At 50.7% G+C, this 18,652-nt stretch overlaps 6 protein-coding genes across 6 annotated transcripts; 3 read left to right on the forward strand and 3 right to left on the reverse strand.

Moving 5' to 3' along the window:
- Positions 1-987: 987 nt before the first annotated feature.
- Positions 988-1,921, reverse strand: BO87DRAFT_452864 (Rab family GTPase; the record flags this gene model as incomplete). Its single annotated transcript, XM_025628518.1, has 3 exons — positions 988-1,313; positions 1,383-1,463; positions 1,531-1,921. Coding segments are annotated over 3 exons (603 nt in total), but the record flags the coding sequence as incomplete, so codon positions are not given.
- A 697-nt stretch (positions 1,922-2,618) lies between these two features.
- BO87DRAFT_354315 (putative Chromo domain protein Chp1p) lies at positions 2,619-6,629 on the forward strand. The gene is made up of 4 exons (XM_025621275.1): positions 2,619-4,170; positions 4,226-5,293; positions 5,350-5,681; positions 5,747-6,629. Exons 1-4 carry the CDS (start codon positions 2,998-3,000, stop codon positions 6,357-6,359), a joined length of 3,186 nt encoding a protein of 1,061 aa, XP_025482318.1. The 5' UTR covers positions 2,619-2,997; the 3' UTR covers positions 6,360-6,629.
- On the reverse strand, positions 6,627-9,158 carry BO87DRAFT_354317 (putative ATP-dependent Clp protease). Its single transcript, XM_025621276.1, has 2 exons — positions 8,429-9,158; positions 6,627-8,370 (listed from the first exon to the last, which is right to left on the reverse strand). Exons 1-2 carry the CDS (start codon positions 8,871-8,873, stop codon positions 6,965-6,967), a joined length of 1,851 nt encoding a protein of 616 aa, XP_025482319.1. The 5' UTR covers positions 8,874-9,158; the 3' UTR covers positions 6,627-6,964.
- Positions 9,159-9,616: 458 nt separating this feature from the next.
- Positions 9,617-10,625, reverse strand: BO87DRAFT_232839 (FAM207/SLX9 family protein). The gene is made up of 2 exons (XM_025618777.1): positions 10,562-10,625; positions 9,617-10,492 (listed from the first exon to the last, which is right to left on the reverse strand). The coding sequence occupies exons 1-2, from the start codon at positions 10,562-10,564 to the stop codon at positions 9,977-9,979; spliced, it is 519 nt and encodes a 172-aa protein (XP_025482320.1). The 5' UTR covers positions 10,565-10,625; the 3' UTR covers positions 9,617-9,976.
- A 355-nt stretch (positions 10,626-10,980) lies between these two features.
- On the forward strand, positions 10,981-13,246 carry BO87DRAFT_354320 (glycerol-3-phosphate dehydrogenase family protein). Its single transcript, XM_025621277.1, has 3 exons — positions 10,981-11,548; positions 11,624-12,756; positions 12,823-13,246. Exons 1-3 carry the CDS (start codon positions 11,238-11,240, stop codon positions 12,876-12,878), a joined length of 1,500 nt encoding a protein of 499 aa, XP_025482321.1. The 5' UTR covers positions 10,981-11,237; the 3' UTR covers positions 12,879-13,246.
- Positions 13,247-13,463: 217 nt separating this feature from the next.
- BO87DRAFT_457155 (putative glycogen debranching enzyme Gdb1) lies at positions 13,464-18,570 on the forward strand. Its single transcript, XM_025628781.1, has 3 exons — positions 13,464-13,927; positions 13,985-18,311; positions 18,389-18,570. Exons 1-3 carry the CDS (start codon positions 13,710-13,712, stop codon positions 18,461-18,463), a joined length of 4,620 nt encoding a protein of 1,539 aa, XP_025482322.1. The 5' UTR covers positions 13,464-13,709; the 3' UTR covers positions 18,464-18,570.
- Positions 18,571-18,652: the final 82 nt, after the last annotated feature.

The following is an 18,652-nucleotide window of genomic DNA, read 5'->3' on the forward strand; positions in this document are numbered from 1 at the left end:
TACAATCCAGCACGCAAGTCACTAATACGCAGCTAAATAGCCCCCAACTCACCAGAAAAAGCAAAGCAGTCAGGTCAGAAAAAAACAACACCCCCTAGTCAATTCTCCCCTTCACTTCCCCCCTGATCAACCCAGTCTAAACCAGACGGGGAATAAATTCAGCCGCGGCGGCTAACAGTGGGTAGGAGTGAGTGGAGACCGCTGTGAAGGGGAAGGAAGGAAGGACCTTGAAACCGAGGCGGTCTTACATAAGGAATTGCCGGGGTGGTTGGTTAGTAGTTAGGAAGGATGAGTGGGGGCTGGAAAGGTGGCTGTGAGATTGTGTAGTATCTGTGTACATAGTTCATCTGTAAACTAGATATTCTCCTACATTGTAACTTATGATGGTAAAGACAAAGTGAGTACCGTGTGTAGCGATGACAGAGAGAGAGAGAGAGGAAAGAGAAAAGTAGCTGTGGAGCTCCCGGGTCAAAAGTGGATCGGGGGGTGATGCCCGCATGGGGTTGGCGAGTTATTAATGGCTAGTAACGGGCAAACCAACGGGCGTCGGGCCCCATCCGAGGCGGCCAGAAGGGACGATTGCTTGCTTTGCTTTTCTTACGGGTCACTTTCTTATTTTATTTTTTTCGTCTCTTTTCTTCTTTCATTGCATTTATAGGCGAGTAATTTTAGCAAAACACACTGTGCATACCGAACAGACAATCCTGTAGAGCCACGGATAAGACGCCGAGGGGAAAGTGGGGAGATACAACAACATTCGTTAAACCAAATAGGGTTTTGGGTTTCCGTCATCAGGCAGACATCATTGGGGCAAAAGCAATAAGACGTTATTCAGATCAATTTCTCATCAGGTTAGAATATAGGGAAGAAAAAAGAGGAAAGGGGATGGAGGAAATCAACAAGAAAGGGAAACAAAAAGAAAAGGAGGAAAGTGATAAAAGGGAAACAGAAGATATAAAAGGCAAAGCGAACAAGGTGTCGGGAGAATGTGATGTCCAACAAACACCGCCGTACAATGTCCATGACCCCAGGTGCCATTCCTAACAACGTCCCTCTTGTGTATCATCTCCAGGAGGCTAAGTAACAGACAAAAAGAGAGTTCAAGACCGTTCAATTATCACATCACAAAAATAAAAAGTCGTTGCGGTTGACGTGTCACACATTCCCCAATCTCGTGGCCCCTTAACAGCATCCCTGCTTGGTCTTCGGGTCCTCCGACTCGTCGATCCGCACCATATCGCGGCGGTCGCCCAGAACGGTCTGGCCGGCATCACCGCCATCCAGAGCCTTGCTAGAGACGATGCGGTAGATTTCTGAAAGTAACAAGAATGTCAGCATGACGAAGTTCGTCTAGCAAACGGATTTACGGGGGCACGTCTAACCTGTCAGGATGTTCTGGAAAGCAAGCTCGACGTTGCTGGCGTCAAGGGCAGATGTCTCGATAAAGGAGAGGTTGTTCTCGCCTAGTAGTACGTTAGCACACCAGCAAATTCAACCCATGGGTCGCCATCGGCGAAGGTTCCAACATACTTGCAAATTGCTTGGCCTCTTCCGTGGGCACAGCCCGCAGGTGCCTCAAATCGCTCTTGTTACCAACCAGCATGATGACGATGTTGGAGTCGGCGTGATCGCGGAGTTCCTTCAACCACCGGTTGACATTGTCGTAGGTCTGGTGCTTACTGATATCATAGACGAGAAGAGCACCGACAGCACCCCGATAGTAAGCGGAGGTGATGGCACGGTAACGTTCCTGACCAGCAGTATCCCAAATCTGAGCCTTGATCGTCTTTGAATCGACCTGGATCGAGCGGGTAGCGAACTCGACACCGATGGTGGACTTGGAGTCCAGATTGAACTCGTTACGGGTGAAACGACTCAAAAGGTTGGATTTTCCAACACCAGAGTCTCCAATCAGGACAACTGTTCAGAGCAAACCGTCGTTGGTTAGCCGTGTATCGCGAATTTGCGGCCGACAATAGAGGCAACGGGATCGAGCGGCGACTGCGGAGACGGGAAGTGGCAACTTTACCTTTGAAGAGAAACTACCAAGTAACCCGTTAGTTATACCGTTACTTGGCAAGGGGTGCGAATGGGAGAAAGAGGATACTCACATCGTACTCGTCGTTAGCCATGAGGGGTGGTTTGCGAGAGCTCGCTTAGGTTTGTTACACGTAAGATCTAAAGGACTGGGAAGGGATACGACGTGGTCGAGCTTGGAGGGGAGGGTTGGAGGCTCTTTGAAAGGAAATCCGGGCAATAGAGTGTCTGACTTTCTGAGAGGAGGGGCGCAACGTTGTCAGCTTTCAGGACCACATCCAAGGGACAGAGGTACTCGGGGGGAGCGAGGAGAAGGGATGTTTAAAAGTAACGGACGGGAGGCGGGAACGGAGGAACTTACCGATGAGTGTAGGGGGAGGCAGGCACCGGGGCAGGGAGATTAGGAGGTTATCCAGACTGACTTTCTCCCTACGGATTCCCGTCCGTCGTTCGCAGTGCCGAGTGCACTGTCGCCCCTTCGGGCCTAGCGCCTAGTCACGTGCGCATATGCAGGTGGGCGGCGCGAGGACTTCAGTCCCTGATCTATTGATCAATTATTGTAAGTATCCTGTTGGGGGAGATTGCAATCCACACGGACAGCTCCTTTAGGTGCACTGTATGTGTCCGTAAGTGTGTGTTTGTGTGACCTGGTTGTTCTTCATCCCATGATCGGTCTTGCAGTTCTTCCGCTGTATGTTTGCCGTGCGCACTTACCAGTGCGAATCTAATCTACATTTTCAATCGCGCTTACATGAGCAGTTGGCTGGCTTTAAACAACTACCTGTTCATTGGTTTCAAGTCCAGCTCACACGGCCCACTATGCTATGTTAGGTGGCTGTCCTGTAGCTTAATTGGCGTCTCTGGCTCTCTGTTGCGCCCTGCATTCCTTGGGCTCCACATATCAGAAAATCCTTACGCACCCAATTCCATTCAGTATCAGTGTTGCTGCACAATCCGGCAATGACAAGGAGGCAGGATGAGAGTGATGATGACATTTCCATCACCTCAACTGCGGCCAGCTCACAGGCTTCTGAGTATGATGTGGAAGCTATCCTAGCTGAGCACAAATTCCCAGACGGAAAGAGGTACCTGGTCAAATGGGCCAACTACCCTGAGTGGAGAAATACTTGGGAGCCTGTGGAATCCTTCAAAACGGCAGAGACCCTTATCGACTGGCAACGCAGGAAACAGCAGATTGGAGAAGGGAAGCTTGAAGCGTATGACGTAGCCAACTGGGAGCGAAAGAACTTGAAACACCAGGAGGCAAAAGAGGAAAAGAGACGCAGAAGGGATGCCAAAAGGAAACGGCTTGGCTTACCCACGAAGGGCCCCGTGATTGAATCTTCAATCCCTCGGAGCAACTCCCGTGTGAGTGCAAGACAACAGAGTACACAAACGCCGCCCACTTACACACCCAGCATTCGCTCACTGCCTTTCAAAAAGCAGCATGCCCTGGCGAAGCAACCGCCGGTCCTGTTTGGAAGTGGACAAAAACCAAAGCCAGCGCTAGCGCCAGCATCAGCTACGCTGCGTTCCAACAATGCCCAGGAGACTGCGAAGTGGTTTTCGCACCTGTCAACGAGGCGAAAACACGAGAAAGCTAAATTCAGAGAGCCAGATCCCAATATTGATCAACTAGAGCTTGTTCGACCGTCAGACTGGTCGTCTAAAACACCTCTGCACCTTCTCAAGTCCGGTCCTTGCAATACTAGCCCATCTGTTGACCAAAATCGAGATTCAGTCCAAATCGTGACTGACCAGTCTGTTCCACTCACGGAGGCTGATCACTCAGATGCACCTGCTCACTTGTCTGGCCCGCTGAGTGATCCGCTAAATCAAGATCAGATCAAGTACGACCGTCGCGAAAAATCGGGCCAAGATGTCCCCGAGCTACCTCGTAGGGTGCCGGGTCCCAAAGCTAAATTCGTGTCCGGCCGCTTTTGCAATCCCGGTGAGGTGTTAGTATATATGTATTATGGACCAGACAAAAGGTCCATTGGCCCAGCTAGACTATGTGGTCTTAGCCCTACGTCCGCTAAAAGGCTTATCGCAACTAAGGCGGGGCAATACATTGAGGTTTGGTTTCAGCATCTCTGCACGCTGGAGGATTATGAGGTTCTCTGTTATAACTCAGTAAGTGCTTTGGCGGTATATTATGAGTCTTATTTGCTGATCTGAACAACCATAGCGGTCGCGGCATCGCACATATTGTAGGGGCTGGATTCAGGGTTTCAATGATACGGAGTCCAAGATATATAATATGGCACGGGAGCTTGAGCAAGGCGACCTTCTCGCGATTTTTCCAGGCAATCAGGGTACGCCACACAACGTGTTACTGGCCTACCCGTCTAATTCACTGAAGCTCGAGTCACTCAACGACGGCTACTTCAGGAAGGAGCCGGATACCTTTCTTAACCTTGTTGTGAGGGATCCGTTGGATTCTCTTGAGTTTATTGAGCGACTGCCATCTAGGGCAAGAGCCGACGACCGGTGGACAGATACTCGCCTCCAAGAACTTGTCGTGAGGGATTCTCTGGATTATGAATTACCTCGGAGTGGATGTGACGGCATAGAAGACGTCGTCGACGCCCCAATGTCAATTTCATCAACCGAGCAGGAAAACACATCAACAGAAAGGCAATCCAAAGAAGTCACTATTGAGACTAGGTCGGATTCATCACCAAAGCCACGAGGGGTCGATTCATCACCAAAGCCACGAGGGGTCGATTCATCAGAACGGCAATTGAACAGAATTGGAATACCCGTGAAGCCAGACAATTTACAAGAGCCATTGAAGCTACAGTCTGAGAAAATGTCCAGTCCAGCGAAGCTAGACTCTTCACAGAAGCTTCTGGAGCCAGCTTCGGCCGAAACGAACGAGTCTACCAGCCAAGTGCAAGACGAACCCATGGAACTCGACGATGAACAAAACGAACCCATGAAGATCCATGAACAACATAGTTCTGCTTCAGCGCCAGGCGTACAGGACCCAGCAACCCCCGCACCTACGGCCGATCTGGGAAGCATTTTCGAAACAGAATTTGGAGTATCTTATGAGACTCTAGTGACAGTGAACTCCACAGGAAAGGTGCAGAGAGCAGAAGCATTCTTTCTCTTGTTCGAGTCCGAGATACTTCAGAGTGAACTTGTAATTCTCCATGCCTTTCTAAAGAAACATAACCCTGTTATATATACTTGGCAGCAGAAGGATGACTGGGAGAAATTTGCACGAGCTGTCCAAGTAGGGGTGGTTTTGGTATGTTCTGCTTCCCACCGAGGTCGAGATGCACTGGAAGACCAACATTTAAGCAGGTTCACGAGAGCTGGGTCAACTTCAACAAATTGTCTTTCTTCCAAAACCTCGTCAACAAGCCGATCAACTTCTGGAGCGTCTCTCTGGCCAAACCTCTCCAATATGCCGGTCACCACTCCCACTTCCAGCGCATTTTCCCACATGGCGGGGCTATATTGGTGACGGAAGACATAATGCTCCAGGATCCGAAAGCAACCATGGCGATACTGGCGTGGTTTGCTGACTTCGTCAAGAAGAAGTACCCGGGATATTGGAAGATCATGTTCCGGCCCGCTATCCTGGACTGGATTTTGCAACAATCAGAAAGTGCAGAGGAATCAGCACGCGGAGTGTACGTTATGACCCTTCAGACCCAACCGAGATCCTAATATCTCTAACCGAAAACTCCATCTTCAGATGGCCTACAATGTACCGTTTAGTCTTAGAGTGTTGCGGCGTTCCCGCAAATGACAACCCCGTTGCCGAGTTATCATCCGGAGCCCATGACGACTACCTCGAAAGCAACGCCATATCCCCTCCCAGCCTTCCGAATTATGGCACCCGCACTGAAGCAGATAATCCAGACATCCCCAAAGGCCTAACCCAAGACCAGCGCAATGCAGATCACCTTATTGAATTCTTTGCCGGCTGGGGCCTGATCCATCGCCACCGATACCGACGTTTGATCGTCCTTACGCAAACAACACCCCTGGACCGATGGAAAGAATGGCAACACATCGACATTAAATGCGGCTCGAGGGAGTTCATGAAAGCACTCGGAATCAGCTATAGATACTACTGGTCAAAAGTCATTGCTGCTCCTTCCTCGTCTTCAGCAGCCTCTGCTGCCTCTCTTACTTCTTCTAGACCAGGTACACCGTCTGAAACACGAGCTCCATCGGAGTCCTTCACGCCTCGAACGCCTAAGTCTCGGACTTCATCCATGTCAATGATCAGGGATATGGATGGAGCTAGCTACTATGGTCGGGTACCTGGCGGAGTACCTTCTTATCCGAATCCATACAGATGAGCTTTCGTGAAATATGACGGCAAAAAGAAAGATTGTGTGTAACGAGCGGTGGTGAACCGACTTCTTCTTCTCAAGAAATTCCCTATCAGATATTTAACTTTCCAATTTTCTTTCTTATTTATCGTTTTCTCTGTTTCCTATACCCAGTGGGCGTGAGTTCGTTGTTATGTTTGAGGACGGTGGTGTGCCACTCGTCGATTGTTAATTTGTGTAGTAACCGTTTCTTATTGTAAATGGAAAAACGGAAAGAAGACTGTCCTGATAATAATCAAACCCGGTATTTGAGCCAATACTCCAGCTAATATTCCATACAGACGATCAACAATAGAGAATGAAGCGTGTAAATACTAGACAGGCCGATAAGTACTAGCAGCAGCAGCAGCAGCAGCAATAAGTACATAGTACGCAATAGAAGGTATCAACACTGATATAAAACGCCCAAAACAACTAGCTTATAGGAATAATCCATCCGACTAGTAATAGCCGACTGAGGGTCAAAACAACAGGATCAACTGCCTGACTGCCTGCTTATGTCCCATGGTCTCTCTCTCCCGTTCCAATGTACAATGTCTTCACCAACAACATCCAATCCAAGCGAACGACACCTAAAACCCAGCCGTCTGCGTACGATACTCCCTGAAACTCGAAATCGGGGGAAGTTCATCCGCCGGCTGCGTCTTCGCTTTCTTATCTTTACTCTTCTCCGCTTTCTCTCTCCGAACCTTCTCCTCCCACTTACTTTCCTCGGCGGCGATCATGGAGTGGAAGCGTCCGCCTTGCCCGCGCGCAAGATAGATAGGTTTCTCGTTCCGCTCCGCGACAGATTCGGTGACCAGGACGAATTTGACGCTTGAACCGGGGGTTTCGAACATCGCGTCGCTGAGGATAGTTTCTAGTTCGGTGCGGAGGGCACGTGCGCCTGTGCCCATTGTGAAGGCGTTGGCGGCGATCTTGTGCAAGGCCGGAGTGGTGAAGCGGAGCTCGATGCCGGAGAGGCTGAAGAGGGTGGTGTATTGGGCTAGGAGGGAGTTGCGGGGTTCGGTGAGGATGCGCACGAGCAGAGGGGTGGTTAGGGTGGAGAGGGCGGCGGTGACGGGAACGCGGCCGACTAGTTCGGGGATGAAGCCGTAATTTTGGAGGTCGATGGGGTTGAGGAGGTCGAGGGCGTTGAAGTAGGTTGGTTCGCTGTCGGGGGAGTTGGGAGCGGTGGCCGAGGTGAAGAAGGGGAGGTGCTTTCTGTATAGGGCTTCTTCTTCGGATCCTGGAAGGATGGGAATCGGTTCGTTGTTTCCCGGTGTGTGGTCGCGAGATCGATTGTTTGTGAGGGCTGAGCCGCGGACGGGTTGACCGAAGCCGATTGATCCGCGAGATATCCGGTCCATGATTACCTTGTGTAGCCCGACGAAGGCGCCGGAGAAGATGAAGAGGATGTTGTCTGTGCGGACGTTGTAGACCTCGCCCTTCTGGGGCATGTTTCCGCCATTGGGGTTGAATGGAGAGTTCCCTAGTGGGTTGTTGGAGGGGAATGTGTTGGGGGAGTTGCCGACACGAGGTGCACTTCGTTCTTGTTTCGCTTGCACTTGTACCGTTGTGCCCTCGATGAGCTTGAGGAGGGCTTGTTGTACTCCTTCACCACTGACGTCCTTCCCGTGGCTGACCTTTGCTGCGGCAATTTTGTCCACTTCGTCCAGGACGATTATGCCGCGCTCCGCTTGTTCAACATCGTAGTTCGCAGCGGCCAGAAGCCTATGTACGCATACTTCTGCATCCTCTCCGATGTAACCTGCCTGCGTAAACGGTGTGCAGTCCGAAATGCTGAATGGGACGGATAGTATCCTCGCCAGTGTCTTTGCCATAAGTGTCTTTCCAACGCCGGATGGTCCCAGTAGAAGGATGTTGGATTTCTCCAGTTGTAACTCCGACGAATCGTCGAGTCCAGGCTGCGCTGACGTAGGCAATGTACCTGCTTCGGGGGTTGTATTGACGGTTTGTTGCTGACCTGGGAATTCGTCTGACTAGCTTAGCTTGGCTCAGGTTTTATGACAGGCAATGGAATGCGGATAACCTACCTTCGACCGGGTGATGCTCAATCGCCTCTCTGCGCGCACGTTTCGCTAGCAACTCCGCATTTTCCTCCTCGCGTCTCTGCAGCTCTTGTACCCGTTGATAGTGGTTGAAAACCGCGACACTAAGTATCTTCTTTGCACGGTCCTGGCCAACAACGAACTGGTCTAGGTACTGCTTCAACGTTCTGGGAGTCACCCGAGGGGCTCCGAAAGCCGGAGCTGACGCAAGTGGCCCTGTTGTTGGAAGATCCGGTTCATAACTACCAGTCCACGGCTGGTTTGTGAAATCTGAGCGATCGAATTGGGACCAGGTAGGGAAAGTGGCTGATGAGCTGGTGAATCCACGGCGAACAGGGCGGATAAGCGGCTTCGGCGCATGCCGATAGCGGAAGGGAGAGTTGCGGTGCGCCCTGAGGAGGCCACGGGCCTGTACAGGCAACCGTAGCATGGCCAAGCGCAGTAATCTCTGCAGGAGGAGAGTGCTAATGTGAAGATATGGGAAGGATCAAAGAAGAAGCTTATGTGTAAGGGAGAGAGGGAGAAGGAAGGCTGAGGGCAGTCGAGGACCGTCACCTCCGATGGCAGCAGATAAGATGCAATACAATCAAATCAAACTAAATCGGGCGATAGCTTTCCCCGCAGCACGTGATGCTTATCGCCGACGGTATCCGCGGATGACGTGGTTGAGATGGGCTTGTCTGACACGATCAAGTAAGGTTTGGACGCAGATGGATCCGTCAGTGGAAGAAGTCTGGAAGATGTGTTGAGCTTCGTGCTTTGTGTTTCTGAGGTTGTGAAACTCGGGGCGGATGAGGACTCGTGTTTCGTCATCTGGGAGCTTCCAAGTGCGACGAGCGGTGGCGGTCCCGATCGTCGCTCCCGTCAGTCCCAGGCACCGACTTCGCTAATGCGGATCTGTGCCATTCTAGTCCAGTAAGGCATGTGGTCTTGATTAATAACCCGAATAAGTGCTACATGTGTGAGATTCTCGATAGAATAGTATAGATCTGTTTGGCATAAATTGGGAAGACATCCTCTATACCTCCCCATATTCCATTGTTTCATTTGAAAAGACGTAAGTCTGCCAGGAAGCATTGAGCTACTAATTGTACCGAACCTTCCTCTTGACCCAATGGCCTTGATTATGCTTACATAGATTCCTGTAAGCTTCGTCCATTTGACGAATGTGTAAATGTGTCAAGGTCGTATCGTACATTTAGCTTAGGCCAACTGAACGGTTCCGTACTTTTCATGACACTGGAAGTTCGTAGTCACGGCTGCCATTCTTCCAATTGAGGCGTCTATACTGGTTCATTCGCCTGGGACGCCCTGTCAACATGGGAAAGCGATAATCCTCAGGTGACACGTACGCGGTAGCCCGGAGCGTCAACTGAGGGGGGAACCAGTGGCATTTTGACTCTGCCACAGATTATACTGGAAAGCGGGTTGTTACAGCAACCGGCTGCAACTTGTGCCAACTGCCACCCAGATTGAAAAGGAGGATTGAGCGAGTTGCGCTCGAGACAATCCATATTCCAATATTTCGACAATCTAGCTGCTTGATTTGAAGGCAGGCTGCTGCTCCATAGTTTGAGATATAAAGTTCCGCAGGGCCGCCCATCGATTGGAGACCGAGCCTTCATCTGTGTTGCTGTTGGAGTCGGTAGCGGTTGGCGCTGGTGCTTGCATGCTGGACATCTGCGCCATATTCTTCGCAAACCGATCGCGCTCCAGCCGTTCCAGCTTCTCCCGACGCTTCATAGCACCCGGTCTATGCTGCAGGGTTTTCTGCTTAATGATATTAACCTGTTTGCTAGGGTCGGCGACATCGTCGTCGGCGTCCGGAAGCGCATCGGCCAACGAGTCCAGAGCAGCAAGTTTCTTGGAGACACGCCGGCGCTTTGTAGATTTCTGAGAGTTCTTTTCTATCCGCGACACAAAGCTGCTGTGCTTGATCAAGCGCTTGTCCTTTTTCGTGGTGCGGAACTCATCGTGGAGAAAGCTGGGCTTAGACGACGGAAGAGCGCCTTTCCCACTTGCGGGCTTCTTGACGGATCGAGTAGGAGCCTGTATTGGTTAAGAAAAAGCATTGGTAAGTATACGTGCATGCATGATATCAACTAGGGGAAAGCTTACCATGATGGGGAGGGATGCGTTGTTTCTCCGTTCGGGGAACAAGACGAAAAAAGCCTTGCATGTGCTTCACGAGAACCGAATTCTTCGTTGATTCCGATGGGGTAGCGCGGACTAATCCGGAAGTGCACTAGTCCCCAACCGAAGACCCGATAGTGAGTTCTGTCTCTACTTTGGAAGAATATGTGTGGCTCACCGCCCAGGTGACTTATCTCATAGTACTGGGCCTCACCGACTTGGCCGAGTCTAATTATTGAACCATTGAACCTGAGGCAAATAAATCCCACCCCCTTCCCGGTCTAGTTCGCGGTCCCTGGTAGCCGTCTTCAGTCAAAGATCACTCGCGCTTTGTCTTGCGCCAGCCATTCGGGTTCCATCCTGTGCTACATTAAGGCTGACAATAATTCCCAACAGTGGGACCAACAATTTAGTAGCAAGGCACTAGACCTGAACAGGCCGACCGTAGTCCAAGGCCATAGAAACTGGATCGTCATATTTCCATCAGAATCTTTCCCCCTGCTCCTGGTCCAGTTTTCTTGCGGGAGGCAAAGATCCACATTCACGGGTTCCGAACCCGCCTTTTTATCTTGCACTTGCCTGGCTCAGTGGCTCACTTACATCAGGGCACCACCACACCGACGCCGGTTCGATAAGATTGCCTTCTCATTTGCGGCCTTGCATGTGGATGCTGTCTCCAGCGCGCCTTTTATCTCGCCGGACGTGCCCTTTTCCATCGAGGACTACTGTGCCTGTGACTCTACCTCGGCCCCCGACCGTCTATCACCTCCTGCCTACCCCATTGAGTCGGGAAATTTCGCCGTGTCTATCACCTTCCACAGCATATAAGCCTCGAGGGCCCGTCGCAGTCCGCTACTACTCGCATAGCCCTTTCCATTCGTCGATCATCCCCGCCATTACCGAAGCAACAATGGGCTCTCTCGGACCGTACCAGCGCAAACACAAGATCACGGTGGTGGGCTCAGGAAACTGGTATGTGCAAGATGGCTTTTCGTCATGGTGCTAGTGCCAGGAAAGAGGGGAAGGGCTGACTTGGGTCATGTCTAGGGGATGCGCCATCGCCAAAATCGTCGCCGAAAATGCCGCCAGCAACCCCGCAATTTTCGAGGAGAAGGTTGAGATGTGGGTTTTTGAGGAGAAGGTGGAAATCTCCAAATCGTCCCGGCACCATGATCCCTCTTCACCGCTGTGCCAGGGCCCACAAAACTTGACGGATGTGATTAACCAAAAGCACGAGAACATCAAATACTTGCCTGGAATTACTCTTCCCTCCAACCTGCATGCTAATCCCTCGTTGGTTGACGCAGTCAAGGATAGTACCATCCTTGTCTTCAACCTGCCCCACCAGTTTATCATCAAGACCTGTGAGCAGATCAAGGGCAAGATCCTGCCCTATGCGCGGGGTATCTCCTGCATCAAGGGTGTTGATGTGAACGAAGAAGGTATTCATCTCTTCTCGGAGACCATTGGCAAGATCCTGGGTATCTACTGCGGTGCTCTATCTGGCGCGAACATCGCGAGCGAGGTCGCACTGGAAAAATGGTCCGAGTCAAGCATCGCCTATGATCCCCCGCACATGGATTCCAAGGCGCCATCTCCCAATCGTTCCCCGTCTACTTCGACCGAGAATCTCGTTCAGTTTGAGCACAAGGATGTTTCCGGCCAACTATCGCAAGTAAAGCTGCAAGCGCTGCCGTCCGACTACCCCCCTGTGGACCACACGGTCCTGAAGTCGCTCTTCCATCGCCCGTATTTCCATATCCGTGTGGTGAGTGATGTCGCGGGCGTGTCGCTGGGAGGCGCCCTTAAGAACGTAGTTGCTCTTGCTGCCGGCTGGGTCGATGGCATGGGCTGGGGTGACAATGCCAAGGCTGCCATCATGCGGGTTGGCCTTCTCGAGATGGTCAAGTTTGGTGAAAAGTTCTTCGGGGCCACCATCAATACTCGAACTTTCACCGAGGAGAGTGCAGGTGTTGCCGATCTGATTACTAGCTGCAGCGGTGGTCGGAACTTCCGCTGCGCAAAACTAAGCATTGAGAGAAAGCAGTCGATCGAGAAAGTCGAGGAGACGGAACTCAACGGCCAGAAGCTCCAGGGTACTTTGACTGCGGTTGAGGTAAACAACTTCCTGAAGAAGCAAGGCCTTGAGGAGGAGTTTCCCTTGCTTACGGCTGTGTACCGTGAGTAACCCCGTTCTTTTGCTCTTTATTATGGTTTTTGCCTTCGATATACTGACCATAAAATAGGTGTTCTCGAGGGCAGTATGTCCGTTGAAGATATTCCTTCTTACATTGAGCGGTAAATTGGACCTGTTGATCCTCTCCTTTGGTTTATGCTCGGGTTGTTAATTTAGGGAAATCTGTTCCTTTTGTGTCTTAACAGAAAGCCGGAGTCTATCTCTTACGTTGAAACGGGGCGGGTGACCAGCAGTGGAACCAGCCAGGCAGTTTTGAGCGCCAGGTTGTGAACGGGGGCAGGATTCATGCATTACCCCCTCCTCTTGTGTTTTCCCCATCCTTGTCACTTTCCTTCCTTTCTTTCCACCAACTTGTCTATCTTTATCACCATCTATCTTTTTGGGGGAAGCGTTTGTTGGTAGGTATACTTTGTCGAGATTTTCTCATGCACATAGACCGATGACTATAGACCGCAATGACACCGGAATGTATGAATCTTCTTCATTTCTATCACATCCACGCCAGTAATGAGCTGTACAATTGCCAGATCATCAATGGCCTGACCGGGGCTATGAGGGGAGGCCAACAAGAAAAATGAGGAGGCGTGCGGAGGCCCGTGTTCTCGCCCGGGCCGTTCCAGCCCGCCTTCTTTCATGATGTCAGTGATCCCGCGGGGTTGCCCTGGACCTCCCAGGAACAGGAAACCTTGGTCGGCCTTGCTTCTCGTCCAGTTGTTCTTTTCCTCATAAATAGCCAGCGACCTCTGTGCCGTGGCTACACGGTGTCGTTTCTAGGAGGACATCCTGCCTTCATATCCATTCATCTCCGTTCCTTGGTTAGTCTGGCCGGCAATTCACCAAGAGTAGCGCCGCTAGACTCACCATTGTCACCAACTCTCGTCGAAGCTCTTTCCGAAGCTCCTCTACTTGTGACAGATAGTATCATTCGAGTTCACAATGTCCTCTCCACAGCAGGTTTATCTGCTGCCTCTGAAGGATGATGGATCGCCCGATGTTCCTGGAGGATACCTCTACCTCCCTTCTCCCACGGACCCGCCATATTTGCTTCGCTTTGTCATTGAAGGCAGCAGCTCAATCTGTAGAGAGGGTGCTTTATGGGTCAACATCCCCGAGAAGGGTGAATCTTTCAATCGGTCTGCTTTTCGGAGCTTTAGGTAAGAGAAATGAATGGTTACAAGTTTATCAACCTTTGACATTTTCCATAAATCTAGCCTATCACCGGATTTCAACAAGAACATTCAGATTGATGTCCCCATCACCTCTGCGGGTTCCTTCGCCTTCTATGTGACCTTCTCCCCGCTTCCTGAGTTCTCCGTCCTATCAACACCCACCCCAGAGCCAACGAGGACTCCAACCCACTATATCGATGTCTCACCCAAGTTGACTCTTCGCGGTCAAGATCTTCCACTCAATGCTCTTTCTATATACTCTGTGATCTCAAAGTTCATGGGACAGTATCCCAAGGACTGGGAGAAGCACCTCAACGGCATTAGCCAACGTAATTACAATATGGTTCATTTCACGCCCCTGATGAAGCGCGGAGCTTCGAACTCACCTTATAGCATCTTTGATCAGCTGCAATTTGATGACGCCGTGTTCCCCAATGGTGAAGACGATGTTGCGCGTCTTGTTTCTAAGATGGAGGATGAATATGGGCTTTTGTCGCTTACGGACGTTGTATGGAACCACACTGCCCATAACAGCAAATGGCTGGAGGAACATCCAGAAGCTGGTTACAGTGTCGAAACTGCCCCATGGCTTGAGGCAGCGCTGGAGCTGGACACTGCACTGCTGAAATTCGGCCAAGAACTCTCCACTCTTGGGCTGCCCACCGAGTTTCAAACTGTGGACGAATTGATGAAAGTCATGAATGCTATGCGGGACAAAGTCATTTCTGGAATACGACTATGGGAGTTCTATGCCATTGATGTGAAGGCCGACACACAGAGAATACTCGATCAATGGAAAACATCCAAAGACCTTAATCTAACAGACAAGAAATGGGCGCAACTCAACCTTCCAGACTACAAGAACTGGACTTTGAAACAACAAGCAACTTTCATTCGAGAACACGCTATACCCACCTCGAAGCAGGTCTTGGGGCGGTTTAGCAGAGCTGTTGATTTGCAATTTGGGGCAGCTATACTGACAGCCCTTTTTGGTCCGCACGATCCTTCGACATTTGACACTAATACATTCGAGGAGATTCTGTCCAAAATACTTGACGAGGTCAATCTTCCATTCTATGAGGAGTACGATGGAGACGTCTCGGAGATTATGAATCAAGTCTTCAACCGGATAAAATATCTAAGGATTGACGACCATGGTCCCAAGCTCGGCGCCGTCACGGCACAAAGCCCTTTAATTGAAACGTACTTCACGAGGCTACCTCTGAACGATGATACCAAGAAGCACAAGAAAGGGGCGCTGGCTCTGGTGAATAACGGTTGGATATGGAACGCTGATGCTCTGAGGGACAATGCGGGGCCCGACTCTAGGGCTTATCTGCGACGTGAAGTAATCGTCTGGGGCGATTGCGTGAAGCTGAGATATGGCAGTTGTCGTGACGACAATCCTTTCCTCTGGGATTTCATGACGGACTACACTCGTCTTATGGCCAAATATTTCTCAGGATTTCGCATTGACAATTGCCATTCGACACCATTGGTGGTTGCCGAGTACCTGCTAGATGAGGCACGCAAAGTTCGACCCAATCTGACCGTTTTCGCGGAACTATTCACTGGCTCAGAGGAAGCTGACTATATATTTGTCAAACGTCTCGGCATAAATGCGCTCATCCGTGAAGCCATGCAGGCCTGGAGTACAGGGGAACTGAGCCGTCTTGTTCACCGTCATGGCGGACGTCCAATTGGTAGTTTCGACCTTGACTTGCCTTCTTCAGGTAGTAGTCATGCGATTGCTTCTTCTGGTCTTGACTCCGGCAAAGAGAAAGTTGCTCATATCCGACCTACACCAGTTCAGGCCTTATTCATGGATTGCACCCATGACAACGAGATGCCGGCGCAGAAGAGAACCGCAAAGGATACTTTACCAAATGGCGCTCTGGTGGCCATGTGTGCCTCAGCCATTGGCAGCGTCATCGGCTACGATGAAGTATATTCCCGGCTTGTCGATCTCGTTCATGAACATCGGCTATACTTTTCTGAATTTTCAGAAGCCCCCGAGACTGGGTTAAACTCTCTTGAGGGAGGAATAGGAGGCATCAAAAAACTACTCAATGACCTTCATACTAGAATGGGTGTTGAAGGGTATGATGAAACGCACATCCATCATGACGGCGAGTATATCACAGTGCACAGGGTGCATCCTAGAACACGGAAGGGTGTTTTCTTGATTGCACATACAGCCTTTCCTGGTCAAGACGGAAAATCGGTTCTGGGGCCCACACATCTTGTCGGTACTCATGTCAAGCATATCGGGACGTGGCTCTTAGAAGTTGATGCAAGCCAAACTACTAAGGAGCGGATACGAGCAGACAAATCCTATCTACGAGGCCTGCCGAGCCAAGTTAAAACGTTTGAAGGCACCAAGATCGAGGAGTCTGGCAAAGATACCATCATATCTGTTTTGGATTCTTTTGTTGCCGGGTCTATTGCCTTGTTTGAGACATCCATGCCGAGTGTTGAACATGCAAGTGGACTGGACAATTATATCACCGAAGGCGTGGATCATGCATTCTCGGATCTCAGCTTAGTTGATCTGAACTTCGCGCTTTACCGCTGCGAAGCAGAGGAGAGAGACTCGAGTAAGGGCCAGGACGGGGTTTACGACATCCCCGGCCACGGGCCTTTGGTCTATGCCGGACTACAGGGGTGGTGGAGCGTGCTTGAGAACATCATTAAATACAACGAACTCGGCCACCCACTGTGTGATCACCTGCGAAATGGACAGTGGGCTCTGGACTATATTGTGGCTCGCCTGGAGAAGCTGGGCCACACGGACGAACACACTGCCCTTGGCAGGCCAGCTGCATGGCTTCAGGAAAAGTTTCAAGCCGTCCGTCAGCTGCCAAGTTTCCTTTTACCCCGGTACTTTGCAATAATCGTTCAGGTTGCCTACAATGCTGCCTGGAAGCGAGGAATTCAACTTCTGGGACCGCACATACAGAACGGGCAAGAATTCATTCATCAATTAGGTATGGTGAGTGTCCAACAAACTGGATATGTGAATTCAGCGTCTTTGTGGCCCACGAAGAAGGTACCCAGTCTTGCAGCTGGCCTACCACATTTCGCGGTAGACTGGGCAAGGTGTTGGGGTCGCGACGTCTTCATTTCACTCAGAGGCCTCCTTCTCTGCACAAGTCGCTTTGAGGATGCCAAAGAGCATATAACTGCATTTGCGAGTGTATTGAAGCATGGCATGATCCCGAATCTTTTGAGCAGTGGAAAGCTCCCGCGCTACAATTCTCGGGATTCTGTTTGGTTCTTCCTGCAATCCATCCAGGATTACACCAAAATGGCACCAGATGGTTTGAGGCTTCTGGATCATACTGTTCCCAGGCGTTTCCTACCATACGATGATGTATGGTTCCCGTATGATGACCCTAGGGCCTACTCACAACATTCGACGATATCCGAAATAATCCAGGAGGTCTTACAGCGACATGCACAAGGACTCTCCTTCCGGGAATACAACGCGGGACCTGACCTTGACATGCAAATGACACAGGAAGGTTTTCAGATTGATGTCAAAGTCGACTGGGAAACAGGACTGATATTCGGTGGCAGTCAATACAATTGTGGGACATGGCAGGACAAGATGGGTGAGAGCGCAAAAGCTGGTAACAAAGGCGTACCTGGTACGCCACGTGACGGGGCAGCCATTGAGATAACTGGGCTAGTGTACAGCGCCTTGACCTGGGTTGCTGAACTGCACGAGCAAGGCCTTTACAAACATGATGGAGTCGACATTGGCGATGGGGAATCCATCTCTTTCAAGGAGTGGGCGTCAAGAATTCGGGCCAACTTCGAGCGCTGTTACTATGTTCCTCTACAGCCAAAGGACGATGGCCAGTACGACATTGACGCAAACATCATCAATAGACGGGGAATTTACAAGGATCTGTACAGGTCTGGTAAGCCATACGAGGATTATCAGCTTCGTTCCAATTTCCCGATAGCCATGACCGTCGCTCCAGACCTGTTCACTTCATCCAAAGCACTCGCAGCTCTCGCTCTTGCCGACGAGGTTCTGGTAGGGCCGGTAGGAATGGCCACCCTTGACCCTTCCGATCTCAATTACCGCCCCAACTACAATAACTCCGAGGACTCGACCGACTTCGCAACTGCCAAAGGCAGAAATTACCACCAAGGTCCTGAGTGGGTTTGGCAGCGTGGGTACTTCCTCCGCGCCTTTTTGCATTTCGACCTTGCTCGCAGGACGACGCCGGCAGAACGGACAGAGACTTACCAACAGATTACTCGACGTCTGGAGGGTTGCAAACGGGCTTTGAGGGAAAGTCCATGGAAGGGCCTTACAGAACTAACCAATAAGAATGGTGCACACTGTGCAGACTCCGTATGTCTTGAATACCTTTCTTTACTCTTTATTTCTGCGTCGTGTCGATCAATCTTGGCTAATCTTATATTTTATAGTCCCCGACCCAAGCATGGTCAGCTGGATGTCTGCTTGACTTGTACTATGATGCATCACGGCATTCACAGAACTAGATAATGTATTGTCCATATCGTTTCCATCTGGCACTGATCAGCCTAATCATGAGTTCGGAGTACATGTTGGTCGAATCTTAGAGAATAGAAATAGCTTGATTGTGCTGGCCTGATCCTTGAATCGTTTGACGCCGGGCCGTCTGTAGTTGCGGCAAGCGGCAAGCGGCATAAAAAACGGTCGCTGAATAA

This window comes from Aspergillus neoniger (genome assembly GCF_003184625.1).
Source record: "Aspergillus neoniger CBS 115656 unplaced genomic scaffold BO87scaffold_8, whole genome shotgun sequence".
NCBI lineage: Eukaryota > Fungi > Ascomycota > Eurotiomycetes > Eurotiales > Aspergillaceae > Aspergillus > Aspergillus neoniger.

Excerpts from the sequence above, each read along its gene's own strand:
- BO87DRAFT_457155 (XM_025628781.1), top strand. The coding sequence starts at position 13,710 with ATGTCCTCTCCACAGCAGGTTTATCTGCTGCCTCTGAAGGATGATGGA. Across the intron at positions 13,928-13,984 it reads TCTGCTTTTCGGAGCTTTAG|CCTATCACCGGATTTCAACA; the intron begins GTAAGAGAAATG and ends CCATAAATCTAG. Across the intron at positions 18,312-18,388 it reads GTGCACACTGTGCAGACTCC|TCCCCGACCCAAGCATGGTC; the intron begins GTATGTCTTGAA and ends TATATTTTATAG.
- BO87DRAFT_354317 (XM_025621276.1), bottom strand. The coding sequence starts at position 8,873 with ATGCTACGGTTGCCTGTACAGGCCCGTGGCCTCCTCAGGGCGCACCGC. Across the intron at positions 8,371-8,428 it reads TGAGCATCACCCGGTCGAAG|ACGAATTCCCAGGTCAGCAA; the intron begins GTAGGTTATCCG and ends TAAGCTAGTCAG.
- BO87DRAFT_354320 (XM_025621277.1), top strand. The coding sequence starts at position 11,238 with ATGTGGATGCTGTCTCCAGCGCGCCTTTTATCTCGCCGGACGTGCCCT. Across the intron at positions 11,549-11,623 it reads GTGGTGGGCTCAGGAAACTG|GGGATGCGCCATCGCCAAAA; the intron begins GTATGTGCAAGA and ends GGTCATGTCTAG. Across the intron at positions 12,757-12,822 it reads CTTGCTTACGGCTGTGTACC|GTGTTCTCGAGGGCAGTATG; the intron begins GTGAGTAACCCC and ends ACCATAAAATAG.
- BO87DRAFT_354315 (XM_025621275.1), top strand. The coding sequence starts at position 2,998 with ATGACAAGGAGGCAGGATGAGAGTGATGATGACATTTCCATCACCTCA. Across the intron at positions 5,294-5,349 it reads TCCAAGTAGGGGTGGTTTTG|GTTCACGAGAGCTGGGTCAA; the intron begins GTATGTTCTGCT and ends ACATTTAAGCAG. Across the intron at positions 5,682-5,746 it reads GAGGAATCAGCACGCGGAGT|ATGGCCTACAATGTACCGTT; the intron begins GTACGTTATGAC and ends CTCCATCTTCAG.